The 19,893-nt window shown below is 47.9% G+C and overlaps 1 protein-coding gene across 10 annotated transcripts in view; it reads left to right on the top strand.

The window, feature by feature from the left end:
* Nucleotides 1-10,869, top strand: part of SH2D4A (SH2 domain containing 4A) — a 72,741-nt gene extending 61,872 nt beyond the window's left edge. For all 10 annotated transcript variants that reach the window (XM_059909226.1, XM_059909234.1, XM_059909228.1 and 7 more), the window contains 2 exons: nucleotides 8,770-8,990; nucleotides 9,631-10,869. In XM_059909226.1, the coding sequence (XP_059765209.1) occupies nucleotides 8,770-8,990; nucleotides 9,631-9,723 (314 nt within the window). In that variant the 3' untranslated portion in view covers nucleotides 9,724-10,869. The remainder of the gene's footprint in view (nucleotides 1-8,769; nucleotides 8,991-9,630) is intronic.
* Nucleotides 10,870-19,893: the final 9,024 nt, after the last annotated feature.

A 19,893-nucleotide genomic window follows, 5' to 3' on the forward strand; every position in this document is an offset into this window, starting at 1 on the left:
AACTGATTTTTAAAAATTTAATGCCCCAAAGCAGCACAGAGTTTTCTTAGCTCCTAGCTCGGAAAGGTAGTATGGTGCAGGCTTAGTACCAGACTCCAAGATGGATCACTGGGTTTCAGTTGTGTTTTCTCCTCTGTAAATGGGTGTAATATCTACACCACAGCATTGTTTTTTAAGTAAGTCAGCTGACATGCGTGAAGTGCTTAGGGCCTGGTGCAGTGTTTCTGTTGTCACCAGAACCGATCAGCTTCCTATTGGAAGTTCGCCCCTCCTGTCCTCCCTGCCTCTCTGTTCCTCATCATCCTCACCCCACCACAAAGTATTGTGTTGAGTAGCGGCCTCACATACAAGGAAGACGCAGCACTTCAACAAAATAGATCCTAATTACTGCCAAAACCGTCCTAGGCTGTTTCCTCAAGTATTTACTTAGGGCCTGTCCTTTAAAAGCCTAGAGCCCAGGAGGTCACCCCAGAAGGCGACAGTAATTTGGAAGAACAAACGGAGAGCCACCCCACAATCAGGGAATAAAGCTGTGTGGAAAGTTCAGCATAACAAGCAGTTAGGGTTGAGCGTGGGGTTAGGAGGGAGGATGTGGTGAGATGGCAGTGAGTCCTAGGGTCACTGAAGCAGTGTCTTCTCTTTTCTAGATTTATAATTTTCTGAGTACTGTAGTTGTTAAGTCTATTTGGTTTTGTTTCCTTAAGAGGGATTGTTTTCTTCTCTGTTCCTCACTGCTTATCTCCTCGCATGCTTGTGTTCAGTTCAGGACTGTCTTGACCCTCGAATATGATCCTTGTTTTTATCCATTTCATTCTTGCGTGTGGCCACCCTGTTACAGCGCCTTTTGGTCTGGACCGTTTGTGCAGTTGGTGATAAGTGTCAGGGAGACTTCCTGGCCAAACTTAACACCCCTCTGAGCAAAGTCATTTCACTCATTCTGTCTCCTGCTGTGAGTCTCCAACGTGGGTAGATATGTAATTAATTGTACCACTTCTTGGAGAAAAGGGCCAAGGAATAAATAAAACTGAAGTTTGAAGGTCCATCCAGAAACCCAGAGACCCATTTCTTCATTCTGTCCATTTTCCTACTCCTGTTAAATATGCAACAGTGTCAGGAGCTTAGGAACCAGCAGGAACTAGGAGTGGGAAGGTGGGAAAAAGATAGAAGTAAACGTGTAAACGGATTTCTGATTTAGGAAATTTCTAATTACTTCTGTTGTTGTTAGATAATTCACATGCTTGCTTTATGCATCAATAGCTGATCATTATTCCTCTGAAATGTAATTTATGCTTCCTTATCCAAAAATGGAAATGCTTAGACTGTTGATGAAATATTTCCACCTGATTTATTTCTTGTGGATGTCTTTGCTGTCGTGGCATATGATTGAACCTGCCCTCCAAGTGCTTTACATTTTTTTAAAACTTTACATTTTAAGCTACTTAAAAAGCAAATCCTTTTAACATCTATGGGCTACCAACACAGTTCATACTGCAACTATTTTGATTCCTTCCATATTAGCTACACCCTCCAAATTTTCATCCTCCATTGGGGGTAAATCCTGTCCATTTCTGTGGAGGCAGTTATTCTCTGGAACTTAAGTTCCCTAGAGATGATTGTCCAGGAGGAGTCCTGTGTCTTTGTCTTCCCAGTGTTACCGAGTCCAAGCTTATACTGCTCGGGGCATGACAGGCCGATACATTGAGAGATGAGGTGTTGGGGCAGAGAACAGTAACTTCATTCAGAAAGCCAGCAGACAGAGGAGATGGTGGACTAGTGTCCCAAAGAACCATCTTACCCCAGCTAGAATTCAGGCTGCTTTTACACTAAAAGGGGAGGTGGTGTGCTTCGTTATTACAGACTTCTTGGTGTCAGAATCCTTTGTTCTTGCTGCTGTCCACGTAGGTCACGTAGGTCAGGTCACAACAAGACAAAGGTTATTCTGTGTTCTGCAACTTTTTATCTCTATGTGAATGGAAAGCGTTATACCTTTAAAGGTCAGAGCCTTGAGAATGGACTACCCTGTATATTTCAGGCTATAGGCAGCATTCTTTTTTACAAAGGTGCAGAGCCAGCATGACTAAGCACAGGGCACAGAGCACAAAGGTTAGAGCTAAAGGAACAGGTCCAATATGGAGTCAGGTTTGTTCTCCTCCATTATACCTGCAGTGTGCCATCCAGGCTCTATCAGCACAGTCCTCCAGGGCTGAGTGTATATACCTGGATGGGTTGCATTGAGAAAGTCTCACAGAAGCCTCCCTAGATTTCTTTCAGGCTAAAACCTTAATTAACCTGGAAACTGGCATCCATAAGTGACAATCTGTCCTTCAGCTATTTTGCTGAGGAGTAGAGATTTCTTAATTGGGGGGCCATCAAAATTCTACCCATCTCTCACAAAGGGATTTTTCAAGCTTCTGTCTTAAGCACAAATTACTGATTTGTGTGACTTTCCAAAGTCACCCAAATGTATTCACCCTGCCTCACTTACATCTATGATTCGGCTGCCTCACGGAGTGGAAGAGGCTGTGGTCGGAAGCAGGAGGACGTCGGTGCCTGTGCGAGGCAGTGATCTCGCAGAGGCAGCAGGGAGTGGTGGCGTGAAGCGAGATCTTAGTTCCCTGCCCAGGAATTGAACCTGGGGACCCCGGATGAAAACCAGGAATCCTAGCCACCACACCCCCTGGCTCTTGCCCTCGGTGAAAAATGCATTTCTCTCAGAGGCAAAAACTGTAAAAACAGGTACAAAGTTTATTATTAGAGACACAGCACAGCAAGTGGGAGAGCACACAGGGAAACAGTTTGTTCAGTTAAGACAGAAACAAGGCAGAGATGCACACCCGGAGAGAAAGGGTGTGGGCGTCCTCCCTAATGAGGAGGAACGCAGTAAAGAGGCAGTGAAGTCACTTATACAGGGCAGTTCTTCCGGGTCTCTGTTTACCTCTGGCCAATTATCTGGTTTCTTTCTCCGCACCTGCCCTGCCCTAGGACCCTCCCTAACACGTGTGCGCAACTTTTTTCCAAGATGGATTCCAGCCCAGAGGCCTATGGGATGGCCTTAGCATCACCTATTATGGGGTGGTGCCCCCTCCTTTTTGACCCCCAAGGAGGCTTTCTGCACATGCGCAGCGTCTCCCTTGCCCCAAGGGTGGGAAATATGTGACATCTTGATCCTTTACCCAAACAAAGTTTAGCCCCTCTCTGTTCCTGCCAAGACTGTTATCTTCAGGCATCCACAGGAGACAAAGTCTGGCTATTTACACTGTTTCTGTTGTCACTTCCATTTCGGAGAGCAAACAGGAGGCTGATTTTAACTGTCTAACCTAGAACCCATCTATCTCCTGTCTCAGGAAATGCAAACAGAAGACTAGTCTGGCCTGAAGCGCACTTTTTCCTGCCCCCTGAAATGTAAACGGGAGGCCAGTTGTAAATGCCTGGCTTGGGGCCCACCTATCTCCAGCCTGTGCAGGGGAGGGCACGGGGAAACCCTGACCTTGGGAGGGACCAGCAGGGCCTGAGCCACGAGCCCTGGGAGTCCCCTCCGTTCAGCATCAAAGCTTCATCCACAACGAGGCATCAGAGCACTTTGTCCAAATTACTCTCTGCGGTTCTCCTATGTGCCTGCATAGTGTTAGTTCAGATTTCTGAAATACCTGAAGGTGAAACATAAAGAGGTGAAAGCTACAGTATTTATTCAGATTTGAGAAGAGCTATCTTTTCTGCAGCGAACACTACGCATTGCTTTTTTTCTGGGAGACCCTGGCTTTTCTCATAAATTACCCAGGGCTTAGTATGTTATTCCAGTAATGCGGAGAACAGTCCATTAATCCCAAACCCTCTCTTCCTTGAGTTTTTCAAATGATGCAGTTGGGTCCTCACGCGGACGCTGCGGGCCACCGGGGTCAGGGCCTGCCTGCGCTCGGGGCCTCACACTTCCCATCACTGACGCCCACCGCTCCGGGCTTGCGGTTTCCACTGTGGTCTTGGAGGGACCTCGGAGGCAAGAGAGAGGGCAGTGGGTGGGTCCCACCAAGGGGAGTGGCTCTGCTTGGGGGTTTACTTGGGACGCGTTTCTGGAAAGGGGCATTCTACTCTTTAGAGAAGTAGTTTTAAGTCCATGCTTTTGTTGTCAGACTTTCTTTGTTGTCACGTGCCTTGTGTCCTGGACTTCTGCTGCCACAGCCAGAGCAGGCTAGACGCTGGTTCTTGAGCCGGTGCGGGGAAGCGGGCACGTGCACTGGCGACAAGCGCATCTCTGGGGCCTGGCCGCCTGCGCTCAGCTCCCGGTCCCCCACCAACCGGCTGTGTGGCCTCAGCAAATCGCATGACTGCTGCACTTGACTCTCATCAGTCTGATGCAGATAATGACGTTACCTGCCTCCCAGGGCTGGTCTGAACAAGGTAAAATACATAAAGTACTTAGAACTGTGTGTGACGCATTCTCAGGCCTGGTGAGTAAGTGTTAGCCGTTAAGGTGATGAAGTGAGAACAAACGATGTAATTTTAACCTTTGCATTATTAAGGAAACATTATGAATAATACTTTAAGAGCTCTGACCGTTTTTCCTCATCCCTAAGGTGCCTGAGACGTCAAGGGTGAATGTCAGCATCACGGTGCGTCTCCTTCTACACAGAGGACCAGGGCAGGACCCAGAGCCTCTCTGAACGTGCTTCCTTTACATACTGCAGGGTCAGAGAATGTAAAGTAGGGAGGAGCTCTCTCCCAAGTTTAAGACTCCCCGGGGATAACGTGTACACTCGCAGTCTGCAGGGTTCTGCCTGGAAGAACCGACGTGCCCTCCGGGGACAGGTGTTCCGGATGGGTGTGTGTGATCCTGGCCTCGGGTCAGGCACCTGGTCCAGCCAGCACTCCGGGCCCACCCGAGAGGCCTTATGCATGTCAGGAACTCTGCAACACGGGCCTTCCCCTTTGTCCTTGAAGGGCAGTGACGGTGCCTCTTCCTCAGGCCACCGTGAGGATTAAATGAGGGAATGCACACCTGGAGGAGTGCCAGGCAGACACAAAGAACCCTCAGTGCTGTTGTTGTTGGGTTATCTTTCGTCTGGTTATTAAACACAGCTTTTCCAGACACTGGAAGCAGGTCACACAGATGTACGTGTATCAGCAGAGTTAGACCTAGCGGTGCCTTGGAGAAACCTGAGTGCACCCCTTGTCCCCTTGGTAACAGTTCTCAGACCAGAGGCAGTGGTTGCTAGAAGTGTCCTAGAGAAAGAAGTAAGACAAAATTATTCGTTCGACCTTTTCTGGGCATCCTGAGTGGCAGGTGCTGAGGCTGTGAAAATAAATAAGGAGTGGGGGCTGCCCTCTCGTTGCCCACGAGGAGGTGGGGCAGGGAGAGACAGAGCAGAATGTGCCGTGGTCCCCTCAGAGCTGTGGACGGCGCTTGCCCAGGTGGAGGTCGGGCCAGGTGAGCCCTTGGAGAGGCTGAGTGAGTGCTCAGCGGGGATGGGGCCAGGTGCTCACCGGGCCTGCAGGACCCTGAGCCTCAAATTGCTCAGGGAGAGATGAGCACGCTTCATGCTGTTGGGCTGAATCTTGGAGAATACGGAGGAAGGGCCGGCAAAGGGCATCCCATTTACCTGCCCTCCTTCTGTAGGGGAGTCGCTGTCACTTGGCTTTCCAGTGAGGGTCCTGCGGGGGGTTCTGAGTTGTTTCAGGTCTCCTGGGGCCCATTTACCGTCTCCTGTGCAAAAACAGTTTTCCTGGGCCTGGCCTGGAGCGCTAAACCTACACTCACAGGGGTTTAGGGCTGTGCTCTCCGATATGGATCCACTAGCCATGCCTGCCTCTTTACATCAAAATTAATTAAAATTAAAAATTGAGTCCCTCAGTCGCATGTCAGGTGCTCAGTAGCCACACATGACCGGCACAGACAACATTTCCATCGTCCCAGAAAATTCTGTTGAATAGGACTGTTCTTGAGGGCGCCGGGCATCACGCAGACGACCGGGACAAGTGGGACCTTTCTCTCTGCTCCCCTCCAAGCCGGGGGTCCAGGCTCTCGGGAGCTTAGCCCCTTCCCCCTGGCGCAATGCCCTCTGCTGTCCCCTGGGCCACCGCCATTCTGCCCCACCCGGCCTGGATTCAGCTCCAAAATAGACCGCTGGGTGAAGAGCTGGTTCGTTTCAAAAAACTGGTGAAGCAGAAGGAAGCTTTTATGTATCCGTGTCCACTAGCGCGGAGATCCTTCTATGCTCTCAGACAGGTTTGGTTCTTGTGTGAGGAGAGCTGGTGCGAGGGAGGTGGCCTGGAGGTGTCACAGCCTCAGGGACTGGAGGAAGACCACTCACTGCTCTAGAATTAATTTCTTAGAGTCGTGCACGGGGCACGAGTCCGTGGTGATTAATATCTGATGCTGGGCTTCGGCGTTGCATTCAAGAGCTCCCTTTACGGGCAGACCAAGCTCCCCGCTTGGCAGTGACCTCAGTCAGGCCTCCCTGAAGGCACCTGCTGCCCTCGATGGAATCGTGAGAAATTGTCCATCGACCTGTATCACAGGTGCACCAAGAGAGCGTGCCCTTCAGGCACGGTGACCCTGTTGTAAAGCAAAAAGAACAAAGCCTGGTCCCCGTAGCATTCGCCTTCTGCACCTGCTGTGGGTACCACTGAGTGGAAGGAGGCCCCATTAGGACCGAGTTCCGGTGTCTCTGGAGACGAGACAGCACCAGGACTTATGTGTAATGAGGAATAGTTACAGACTGGGAGGCTCTCGGATGGTTTGATTTACAGCTACTATATGACCTGATTTTAAGAGGAATTTGCCTTATTCTGGGTATAATTTTCCAGAATAACTTTCATTTTAGGAATCCAAATCCATCTTGATGAAATCCAGACATTATACATTATAACATCTGTCCCATCTGTTGAAGTAATCTGGAATCTCAGAGTCAGCCTGTCAGTAAGTCGGGGAGGGGAGAGAAATCTTTTCAGAATGAGCCCCTCGGCTCGATTCTGAAGTCAGTGAAAAATACCCCTGGTTTCAGAGACAGACCCAGAGTCTTCAAACCTTGTTCCCCTGCAGGCCCCGGGCAGGCTGGTCACCTGAGGCCTTGGTTCAGCCTCCGGTCGCCCTCCGTGGGACCGGGTGTGTGCAGAAGGTAAAACAGGCAGACGGAAGCGGTCGTAGCTGGGAGAGCTCACCTGGGCATCACCTGGGCACCTGACGCGGACACCCAGCAGCTGACCCGGGGGCTCCTCGCCGGGGAAGGGCAGGAAGGTGACTGGAGAGGACGGAGAAGGTGCCCCGTGGGGCAGGGGCACAGCAGAGCTGGGGCCAGAGGAAAGGCGGCAGGCTCATTTCCTGTCCAGCGCCCCGACTCCCACCCCCATCCTGGCATCGCCCTGGGGCCGAGCCTCACACACCGGGATGTCAGGTGCGGGCCCTGCAGGGGGGACGGGGCAGGAGGCGGGCCAGTCGGCTGGTCTCGGCGGGGGGAGACCAGCGGATTTCCAATCCTCCCTTTATTAAAGGTCTGCTTACAAAAGAGAACATAGAAGCAGTTTTATTTTAGGCTTCGCCCTGGATAATTAGGTTTAATTCTCAGTTAACTTTACCACGTTTAGTCATGTTGGACTACAGGGCTGTGATAACCCATTGCCTTTTCACCAGGAGGTTTTCCGGGTTTTCCTGATATGGATACTGAGGATCAGCATGGGAGAAGGCGGGGGGTCCCATCTGCTGACGTGGGAGAGGGCGCAGAGAACGCTGCTCCCCAGGTCAGAGGTCAGAGGTCAGCGTCGCTCACCGCCCCCACCACCCTGCCAAGGCGTGTCTGTGCCCTTTCTGGCTGTCTCATCACGTTGCTGGTTCATCTGAAGAATTACACTAGGCATGAGAAGGGGAACCGGGAATACGAGTCAAACCTCATGCGTGTGGACTCATTGGGGAAAAGGCCGGTCTGAATCAGTGTGAATTCATGAGGCATCCAAACTATACACATGTATACATAGGTGTATAAAACTCATGTGTATATATATGAAGGCTTTCATTCTTTTGACTGTATGTGAAGACATAAATGTTAATAGATAAGCACATATATACACATGTGCGTGCATATCCCTATATATCTACCTTCATTCCTGTAAGGGAAGCATCATTTAGGAGTGGCCACAGCAGTGGCACTGGGTAGGCCTGGGCCCGTCCTGGTTGTGTCACTAACTCGCTGACACCCGACCGGGGTGCCCACCTCCGGCGCTGGCGGCACTTGGGGCTGGATCACTCTCTGTAGCGAGGCTCTTCTGTTCGCGGTGGGGGGCCTAGCATCATTCCAGCCTCGACGCACTGGGGGAAAGTAGCCCCCGACCCAGGACAGCCAAAGTGTCTCAGACATTTCCAGACATCGCCCTGGGTGAGAACTACCGTTCCAGATCAAGCAGGATCATTCCCAGGCCACAGAGTCCCCGTCAGTCAACTGGGGAGAGCTCACCCTCCCAGGACGACCGTCAAGGGTCCGACCACACTCAGAAGCCACCTGACGCCTGTGCTGTTGTCAGTGGGTGTGCGAGTGGAAATGTGTTCTGAGGGGTAAACGTTTCAGCTCTCTCGTTTATGCTATCCATTTGCTTATGTCTTATGTAACCTACCCCGGCCCAGTTACCAAATACCAGACGACGAATGATACTATACCGTATTCCTAAGAAGTCCAAACTGGACTTAAACCTGCTCAGATTTTTATTAGCTTTATCCACGCGGCTGCATTTAGCAGAGGGGAGTTTTGGAAATGACTTGGCTGAAACCCCTCTTCTTTCCCACAGGAATTCTCACACTACAGAGAGCGAATGAGCTTCTGAGCACGTGCGTGCCAGGCAGCTTTCTGATCCGGGTCAGCGAGAGGATCAAGGGCTACGTCCTGTCCTACCTTTCCAAGGACGGCTGCAAACACTTCCTCATAGACGCCTCCACGGACTCGTACAGCTTCCTGGGTGCGGACCAGCTGCAGCATGCCAGCCTGGCTGAGCTGGTGGAGTACCACAAGGTGAAGCGATACACAGCTTCATTGGCTCTGTGATAGGGGTCCTGCAGCAGCTCTGACAGTGAAAGGCAATTCCAAGAAAAATGACTGACACAAGCAGTGGGGGATTAGCCTGTGATGACCCCTCCTGATAATCAGGATTGTCAATGGCATTTCCTTTATCACTGAACCTAGTTCCTCCTCAGATGCTCAGGGAGAACGCACTAGGGCAGAGCATGCAGGAGATGCTACAGAATCTGTGCCCTCTGATCACATCTGAGAACACTCTTTTTTTTGAAGTATAGTTGATTCACAATGTGGTGTTAATTACTGCTGTACTGCAAAGTGACTCAGTTATACATATATATACATTCTTTTTTTTTAATATATTCTTTTCCATCATGAGAACACTCTTAAGTTAGAGCACAAACCCAGAAGGGAGGGAGACCACATGGCAGTTTGCGGGCAAGAAAAATCTCTTTCAAGGCTGCCTAAGCCAGGAAAGCTTTGTGTACACCGAGGGGAGACCAGAAGTTATGTGCTCTGGCGAGGTGGGGAGGGCATGGCTTCTTATTGAACTGTCTCATAAATAAGACTCAGGAGCCACCTAGTACCTGTGCTGCTGTCACTGGGCACAGCCTGACCTGTACCCTCTGCTTCACAGGAGGAGCCCATCACCTCCCTGGGGAAGGAGCTCCTTCTGTACCCCTGCGGTCAGCAGGAGCAGCCGCCCGACTACCAGGAGCTGTTTGAGTGACAGCCTCATCGTGTCATCCTGCAGCCGCCAGCTGGGCCGTCTTCTGGACAGACAGACACCGCAGAGACGGACACTTGTGTATGAAGCCACATCACCCTGCAGCGAGCCGATCCCGATCAAGTGAAAGGACCCTTGGGGGTCCCATGGCGACCTCTCTTCTGCACAAATGCTGGAGTTTAATTAACGCTAAGAGGGAATCACCTCTGCATTGTACGCACCCCAGCAGTAAAGGGAGAAGAACCCCCATTTCTGCAGCTCCCGACATGAAGGCTACAACCCTAGTGATGTATGGAATAAACGAAGAAGAAATTGGAACCTTTTAGGAGTTAAGGGGCACCTCAAAACCAGAAGTCCTGCATGGCCTCGGCACTCCCTCTCTGCCTCATCTCGGAAGGTCTCGGGGTCCTGCTCCTGTGAAGTTCCTCGGCGGCGTCAGGGGCTGGCCAAAGAGCCTGCGCTGGTGGCTGAGCCCACGGCCCCGCACACCTCACTTGCGGTGCGTGTGTGGGCCAGGGTGTGAGACACACAGGGAACACAAGTTGCGGGTGTTGTGAACTGAATGAGGAGTTTGAAGGTGTAGGACGAGAGCCTTCACATGTACAGAAATACGGCAGGGGGTGAGGGGCCCTGTGTGAGGGGTTCCCTGGCTCTGGGGAGCCGGACAGGGCTCCGCCCAGGACCTCACCAAGGAGGGTGAAGCCACATGCGTGCCTTGGATAGACAAAGGCAGAAGAGTGAGCTTTCTGGACACCAGGTGCTGGGGGTCGAGTCCCCCAAAGAGACATTGAAGTCCTAACCCCCTGCACCTGTGAACGTGGCCTTATTTGGAAACAGGGTCTTTGCGGATGTGATCAAATTAAGACGAGGTCAGACCAGATTCGAGCAGCCCCCAAAGCCAATGACTGGTGTTCTTATAAGGAGAGAGGGGTTGGGAAGTTGAGGTGCGCACGCAGAGGGAATTGTAGCCAGGGGACAACAGAGGCAGAGCCCCGAGTGCCAAGCCGCAAGCCAGGGGACGCCGGGGGCCGGGGGGGCAGCGTGGAGCAGACTTCCCAGAGCCCTGGAGGGGAGCATGGCCCTGCGGACACCTCGATTCCAGACTCCTTGCCTCCAGAACTATGACAGAATAAATGTCTTTTGTCTTAAGCCACCGAGTTTATGGTAATTTGTTACGGCAGCCCTAGGAAACTAATACAGAAGTTTACGTAATTGCAGACCCTGATGTGCATTGCGTACCTTTGGTGGCTGTACAGCCCGCCCGCCTCCTGAGGAAGGGAAGGCGGGAGATAACTCCCCCCGGCTCTTCGGCTCTGGACGCAGATTTGCTCAGTCAGGCGTCTCATGCAGTAGCTCCCGGGCCAGCCCAGCAGGGCCACGACCTCTGGGCGGCCACCAGGATCACGCAGGAGGATGGGTTTTGCTGGTACTCCAGGCTTGACTCCTGTGGCGGCATTCATTTAAAGGACGCATAGGGTTGTAGCAGTCTGTTCGTGAAGTTGTTCGCTGTGCAAGACACACCTGGAGAGTGTAAAATGTAGCCAGAGAAGAGGGTGGGGTGCACGTATATGTGTGAGTGTGCATGGGTGTATGTGTGCTTTAATGAGAAAGTTTTTAAACTGATCATTGTTAGGTGTTTCTTGAAATGTGCCGTGTGGTTTCTGTTGTCTGAGAGACAATGGTCAGTCGTCTAAGAGAACCTGTCTCTTAGCTTTCATTTGTAATAGTAGTTCAGCAGTCATGACATTATAAAATTGCAGACATACACAGGGCTGGAAGTCAGAAACTTCTGTTACCAGGCTTCCCTGGTGGCGCAGTGGTAAAGAATCCACCTGCCAATGCAGGGGACACAGGTGTGAGCCCTGGTCCGGGAAGATCCCACATGCCGCGGAGCAACTAAGCCCGTGCGGCACAACTACTGAGCCTGCGCTCCAGAGCCCGCGAGCCACAACTACTGAAGCCCGTGGGCCTAGAGCCCGTGCTCTGCAACAAGAGAAGCCACTGCAATGAGAAGCCCGTGCACCGCAACGAAGAGTAGCCCCGCTCGCTGAGACTAGAGAAAGCCCACGCACAGCAACGAAGACCCAACACAGCCAAAAATAAATAAAAATTTTAAAAAGAAAAGAAGAGAAACTTTCGTTCCCATCTCTTCCCACCATTAGCTGTGTGACCTTGGACAGGTCCCTCTACCTCTCTGAACTTCAGTTTTTCACTTCTAGCAAAACAAGGTGGGATAACCAGGTAATTATTATTTTCATCCAGCTCTGAAATCTTAAGGTTCTGGAATAAATAGAAAAATACCCTATAGCCACTAGTAATTATGAAGACATATAAGATTCTAGCATCACCCTCTGCCTACAGTTATTTTGGAGGAAATAAGTACAGTCATATCCAGATATAACTACAGATATAACTACACCCTATTGGAGGAAGACTTAGAAAACAGGTGACCAGACTGAATTAACCTAATATTACCAGGAGAGGCAGACTTGAGTTCTCTACTGTTTTACCCTGTTGGCTATTGATATTCAGAGGAAGAAACTGTCCAGTGTTTGCTGATATGATGGCCAGGAGTAGCACTTGACATTCCGAGGGAGAGTGGTTTACATAACTCAGAAACTGCTTACCACTAAATGGGGTTGGGGAGGCCTGAATTCTCATCCCAGCTCTGCAATTAGACTCAGTGTCCCAGGGTCTGAGCCTGGTTAAGGCTGAAGGCGAGGACGTCCAGCCTCTGGCCTGGTCTCGCCCTCCTGTGGCCTCGATAAGGCCAGCACCCAGACCTGCCTGCCGAGCTTTCCTGGTCTGGGATGCCCCCCAGCCCCAGGCGCTGCAACCCGCCCACCTCCGTGGGGCTGTGCTGAATACCGCTCCCTGACCGCGGTGACTCTTCTCTCCCCCAGGGAGATTGCGGGTCTCCTACAGTCGCCCCGGACCCTCCGCTGCCCCTCCCCACCGCCAGGACCTCACACCCCCACCAAACCCCCATCACGGCACAGGAGGGTGCACCAGAGAGTCACTCTGTACTCTGGCGTCACCAGCAGGCTAAGCGACGAGCAGAGGTGTCAGTTGGCTCAAACCTCACACCAAGAAGGGGAAGACACAGGGACAGCCAGAGAAAAAGTGAACCCGGGGCATGGGCAGATCACTTGAGGTATCTCAGGGGCATTTGCACCAGAAATTGCCTCTCTGAGCTAATGCTTTGGAATTGACCATCCTTTTCGTGTAAGGTCATGGCTAATGAGGTCTGTTTTTAGGTTAAAAAAATTAAGGTCAGGACTTCCCTGGTGGCGCAGTGGTTAAGAATCCACCTGCCAATGCAGGGGACACAGGTTCGAGCCCTGGTCTGGGAAGGTCCCACATGCGGCGGAGCAACTAAGCCCGTGTGCCACAACTACTGAGCCTGCACTCTAGAGCCCATGAGCCACAACTACTGAAGCCTGCACGCCTAGAGCCCGTGCTCCACAACAAGAGAAGCCACCGCAATGAGAAGCCCACGCACCGCAATGAAGAGTAGCCCCCGCTCACTGCACCTAGACCAGTGCAGCCAATAATAAATTAATTAATTAATTTTTAAAAATTATGGTCTATGTTTTTGCAATTGCCACCTCTGCAGGGGCGGCTTTCTTCACGCACACGCATCCAAACATTGGTTATGTCCTCACATATATATACCCTGGGACTCCTGCATTTGGTGCACAGAGAAGACATAGAAGTGATTTGTAGGGGAAGCTTGGATGTGTTTTCATGGGGCCTCTTTGCTTTCATTTTGTCAAGAACATGTTCCAGACTGCATTGCACAGGTTTCTGTTTTAGAACGTAAGTTTCCTACATTTATGTCTTTTTTAAATAATACCTCAATTTGAATTATGTGTTCCCGTCCTCCGGAGTAACTATTTTTGACTTAAAAAAATACACAACGTGAGAGTTGCGAGTTAAGTTTTATTTGGGGCAAAATAAGAACTGCAGCCCAGGACATGGCTTTTCAGATAACTCTGAGAAACTGCTCCAAGGAGGCGAGGGGGGAGCCAGGACTTATAGGAGTTTTGCAACGAAGGGCAGGTAGTCGGGACCGTCAAAGGATTATTGTTAATCAAAGAAAACCAGATACCTCAAGTTAAAGAATTTAGCGCTTTTCTATGTATGGGAAGATGCAAGAGTCTGGGCTCACTGAAATCATTCCTTTGATATGCACTTGAACTATCTGGGGCCAGTATCCCCTGTTTTCACATCCTGAGTTTCCTCGGGGCTCTCTGTAGGGAGTGGCTGCAGTCTGTTGGCTACTGGATGGCAGGTATTCTTTTCAGCCCTGAGTTTGCTCCGGGCTCACTGGCTCTCGTTGCAGGGCTGCAATCATTGGTGACTGTGGCATCCTTTGTTTACTGATATGGCAGGAAATATTCCATTTATCACGATACATCTTACTTAGATTTCCCTCCTTTGCCTTCCATTGCTGTAATCTCCTTATTGTTTTCCTCTCTCCATCCTCTTGCTTGTATTTTAGGAGAACTGTTCACTCTTTCTTTTCCACTCACAGGTTACATTCTCTGCAGTGTTAATTCTGCTCGTACAGCCTGCAGTGTGGACGTTAGTACTTCTGTTTCCAGAAGTACTGGCTCTGCCTCTTTACCTTCCTGTTCAGGGATCTTTAGACGTCCTACTACTGCCCCAGACTGAAAGCCACCAGGAGGCTTAAAAGATAAAAAAAAAGATTCCTCTTTTTATTGTGTGGTAAAAACGCATTATTTGGTAATGAGGTAGCTTGGTATAGTAGAGGGAAAGCCCAGCAGGTTTGGGTTTGGATCCTGGCTACTTCATTAACCAGCTGTGTGGAATCTTAAAAGAAAAAAAAAAAAAAAAAGCTAAGCTGTATGAGCTTCAGCTTCATCTCTGAAACAGGAGTTCTAAAGTCATCCTTTGGGTTCTGAGGTTTAGAAAAGAAATATGTGAAGTGCCTGGAACATACAAAGATCTCCACAAATAGCAGTTATTCCTGTGAGTCCTGAGCCCAGCATCCATCTCCCCCTTTATCAGCTCAGCTCATATAACCAATGGGCTGTGTATCCTAATGGCCCCTTGGCTAGAGTTTCTGGGATGAATTTAGGGGGAAAGGGAAACTTTTATAGAGTAACGGACCTAATGATGAATCACACAATATATCAGCCAGTCGACTTGCAGAGAAATGGCTCACTTAGTTTGGATTGGAAATGGTACGGAAAGGGCATTCTCTAACGTCTGATTTTGACATCACCCAAGTTAGCAGTCATCAGTCTTCACCCCAAAGCTGGCCATTGAGATATCAACTGCCATTGAGATATAACAGATTCAGGTGCCTTGGCATTCCTGGTCACAAATCCGCAAGTATTTGCCTCTCTTTTTGACCAGAAGACTTATTACAAACCCAGATCGCTTGGGAGTTAACTCTGCCTTGTCTGCGAAGAGGTCAGGCAGCGCTGGTGCTAAGCCAGATGGCCAGGGAGGGGGCAAAGCCCAACACCCTTGTCAGTCTAAATCAGCTTTTACTTTTCTTCCACTGAAAGGATGTTCCTTCATGAGTCTTCCCACCACCTGAGTCCAGACCTGGTAACCATCCATCGCGCTGGGCCTCAACACCCCACAGCACAGCGAGCGCCCCACCTTTGGAAGGTGCTCTTGGTGGTGTGGCCGAGCTCTGGAGCGGCTTCTTAACCAGGCCACTCCCTACCTTCCTGGCGGCCCACACACTGTGGGTGTGAGCTTTTTTCTCTTTTATCTATTCTGTTTTTCCTGACTGGGGGAAAGTACAGGCACATGCAGGCTCTAACGCTTGCTTTTGTTTAATTTTTTTATACCCATCCCCCCCAAAAAACTAAAACAGTTCATCCATTTCTCCTCCCCTCCACCCCCTGCCACATGCAACCACCAATCTTTTCTTCATATCTATGAGCTTGGGTTGTTGTTTGGTTTCTTTTTTCGGATTCCACATGTAAGTGAGATCATATGGTATTTGTCTTTCTCTGACTTATTTCACTTAGCATAATGCCCTCAAGGTCCATCCATGTTGCAAATGGCAAGATTTCATTCTTTTTCATGGCTGAATTATGTTCCACTGTGTATCTTTACCACATCTTCTTTAACCATCAGTGGACACTTAGGTTGTTTCCTTATCTTGGCTATTGTAAATAATGCTGTGATGAATGTGTGGGTACATATATCTTTTCAATTTTGTGTTTTCATTTTCTTCAGATAAATACCCAGAAGTAGAACTACTGGATCATATAGTAGTTCTATTTTTTATTTTTTGAGGAACCTCCGTACTGTTTTCCACCAATTTATATTCCCACCAACAGTGCACAAGAATTCCCTTTTCTCCACATCCTTGCCAACACTTACTATTTCTACACTTTTTTATAAAAGCCATTCTAACAGGTGGTATCTCATTGTGGCTTTGATTTGCATTTCCCTGATAATTAATGATGTTAAGCATTTTTTCATATGCCTGTTGGCCATTTGTAAACCTTCTTTGGAAAAATACCTATTCGGATCTACCACCTATTTAAAAATCAGATTGTTTTGTTTTTGTTATTGAGTTGTAGGAATTCTTTACATATTTTGGTATTAGCCCCTTATCAGAATATATGACTTTCAATTATTTCCTCGCATTCAGTAGGTTGCTTTTTCATTTTGTTTACGGTTTTCTTTTCTGTGCAAAAGCTTTTTAGTCGGATATACTCCCACTTGTTCCTTTTTGCTTTTGTTGCTTTTGCTGTCAGAATTAAAAAATCATTGCCAAGACCAATGTCAAGAAGCTTACAACCTGTGTTTTCTTGTAGGAGTTTTAAGGTTTCAGGCCTTAAGTTCAAGTCTTTTATCCATTTTGAGTTAATTTTTGTGTACAGTGCTGGAGAGTAATCCAGTTTAATTCTTTTGCACGTGGCTGTCCAATTTTTGCAACTTCATTTATTAAAGAGTCTATTCTTTCCCCATTGTATATTCATGATTCTGTTGTTGTAAATCAATTGACCATATATGCATAGGTTTATTTCCGGGCTTTCTATTCTGTTCCATTGATCTACGTTTCTGTTTTTATGCCAATACCATACTATCTTAGCTTTGTAATACAGTTTGAAATCAGGGAGCATGATGCCTCCAGCTTTGTTCCTCTTTTTCCAGATTGCTTTCGCTATTTGCGGTCTTTTATGGGTCTATAAAAATGTTTGGATTGTTTGTTCTGTTTCTTTGAAAGTTACCACTGGGATTTTGCTAGCGATTGAATTGAATCTGTAGATTGCTTTGGGTAGTATGGACATTTTAACAACAGTACTCCTTCAATCCATGAACACAGAATATATTTCCATTTATTTACGTCTTCTTCAATTTCTTTCATTAATGTCTTATAGTTTTCAATATACAGGTGTTTCACCTCCATGGTTAAATTTATTCCTAAGTGTTTTACTCTTTTGGATGCAATTGTAAATGGGATTGTTTTCTTAAATTCTCTGATAGTTTGTTATTAGTGTATAAAATGCAACTGATTTCTCTATGTTAATTTCGTATCCTGCAACTTTACGAAATTCATTCATTTGTTCTAACAGTTTTTTTGGTGGAATATCCAGGGTTTATATATAGTACCATGTCATCTGAAAATAATGACAGTTTTACTTCTTCCTTTCCAATTTGGGTGACTTTTGTTTCTTTTCCTTGCCTTACTGCTTTAAGAATTCCAATACTATGCTGCATAAAAGTGGCAAAAGTGGGCATCCTTGTCTTTTTCCTAATCTTAGTGGAAATGCTTTCAGCTTTTCATCATTGAGTATGATATTAACTGTGGGCTTGTCATAGATAGCCTTTATTATGTTGAGGTACATTCCCTCTATATCCACTTTGCTGATAGTTTTTATCATAAACGGATGTTGAATTCTGTCAAATGTTTTTTCTGCATCTATTGAAATGATTATATGATTTTTATCCTTCATTTTGTTAATATGGTGTATCACTTTGAATGATTTGCAGGTATGGAACCATCCCTGCGTCCCTGGAATAAATTCTATTTGGTCACAGTTGTATGATCCTTTTAATGCACCGCTGATTTCAATTTACTAATATTTTGTTGAGGATTTTTGCATCTATGTTCATCAGGCATATTGGCCTGTAATTTTCTTTTCTTTCTTTCTTTTTTTTTTTTGTGGCATCTTTGTCCTGTTTTGGTATCAGGGTAATGCTGGCCTTGTAAAATGTGTTTGGAAGAGCTCCCCTCTTTTCTATATTTTGAACGAGTTTGAGAAGGATTGGTATTCATTCTTCTTTGAATGTTTGGTAGAATTCACCAGTGAATCCATCTGGTCCCGGACTATTGTTTGTTGGGAGGTTTTTGATTACTGATTCAATCTCTTCGTTAATCATTCTGTTCAAATGTTGTATTTCATCATGAATCAGTTTTGGTAGGTTATATGTTTTAGGAATTTATCCATTTCTTCTAGGTTGTGCAGTTTGTTGGCACATAATTGTTCACAGTAGTCTCTTGTGATCCTTTGTATTTTTGATGTATTAGTTGTAATTTCTCTTTCATTTCTGATTTTATCTGAGTCCTCTCTTTTTCTTGGTGAGGCTAGCTACTGCTTGGTCTATTTTGTTTATCTTTTCCATAAACCAGCTCTTAATGTGATTGATCTTTTCTATTATCTTTTTTGTCTCAATTTCATTTGTTTCCATTCTGATCTTTGTCATTTCCTTCCTTCTACTAACCTTAAACTTCATTCTTTTTCTAGTCCCTTGAGGTGTAAAGTTAGGTTTTTTATTTGAGGCTTTTCTTGTTTCTTGAGGTGGACATTTATCACTTTGAACTTCCTTCTTTGAACTGCCTTTGCTGCATCCCATAGATTTTAGTATATTACGTCTCTGTTTTTGTCTCAAGGTATTTTTAAAATTTCTCCTTTGGCCCATTGGTTATTCAGTAGTATGTTGCTTAGTCTCCACATATTTGTGATTTTCCAGTTTTCTTCATGTAATTAATTTCTAGTTTCATACTTTCGTGGTCAGAAAAGATCTTTGATATGATCTCAATCCTCTTAAATTTATCAAGACATGTTTTGTGGGGTCTGTCTTTAATTTTCATTTATTTTTCTTACCCTTTTCAAATGAGGTTTGACATCCCAGCCAAAGAGGTGATGTTAATTGTTGTAGATTTGTAAACCCTGGAGTTGGAGGTGGTTTTCGTGGTGGGGTTACAAGCTGGGGGATTGATGACTGAGGTAGGGAGTTGCCAGTGGTGCTGTACTCACCTTGATTCAAGCTAACATGTCTGACCCTCAAGTAGATGAAGAATAAGTACAGTTCACCCAGCGTCCCCACCCGCCACCCCGGGTACTGCCTGTGTGTAGAAGGCAGGCCATCTGCACAGCCAGCCACCAGGTGAGTCTTGGGCAGAGGCCATGAAGGTGGCCTGGCCCTCTCTGGACCTCTGCATGATGATGGAGGCCAAGACAGCCTGAGGCAGCACAGTGTCACTTCGTCTCCCCACCCCTGCCCCTTGGAAGAGTGGACAAGGCAGACACAGCCGAGGCGCACTGGACTAGCTACTCCAGAGGGTGTGTCAGAGGATCAGTGATGCAGAGATGTTTGAAGGGCACCTCTGCTGACTGAAGAGAACATTTTCTCTCTGTGTTGAAAAAAACCACCACCCAAATCCCCCAACCAACTGGCACAGGCCCCATAGTTTTTGGCAGCATCAACAGCAAAGCCCTGAGTCCTGCCAAGAGAAACAGCTTTGAATTCAGATACAAAGCTCATCAGAATAGGGACCACACAAAGCTGCCAGCTATTTGATGGGTGTTGGGAGTAAAACACACCCACCCTTCCAAGGGCCCACCCAAGGGCATTCTCTCTGATCAGCAATCCTCAGAAACAATGTCAAATCCTTTCCAAAAAGCAAGAATTCCCACCTGCCCTCCCCTCCAACCTAAGGTAGACTTTACATCTAACACCTTGGGATCCTGCTTGGAGAGCTGGCTTCTGAGGCCTCCAACCCGCCGGTGATGACCCAGAGCTGAAGGGGCAGTGGGAACCCGAGGCACAGGAGGACAGGTGCTGGACTCCACCCGGGCCAAAGCTCCTGCCCCTGCCCCGAGACCATCAAGCCCTCTGGAGCTGGTCCTGGGAGGCAAAATGATGCCAATTTCTGGCCAGGCCTCTGGG

The sequence above is a fragment of the Balaenoptera ricei genome, chromosome 21 (genome assembly GCF_028023285.1).
Source record: "Balaenoptera ricei isolate mBalRic1 chromosome 21, mBalRic1.hap2, whole genome shotgun sequence".
In the NCBI taxonomy this organism is placed as follows: Eukaryota; Metazoa; Chordata; class Mammalia; order Artiodactyla; family Balaenopteridae; genus Balaenoptera; species Balaenoptera ricei.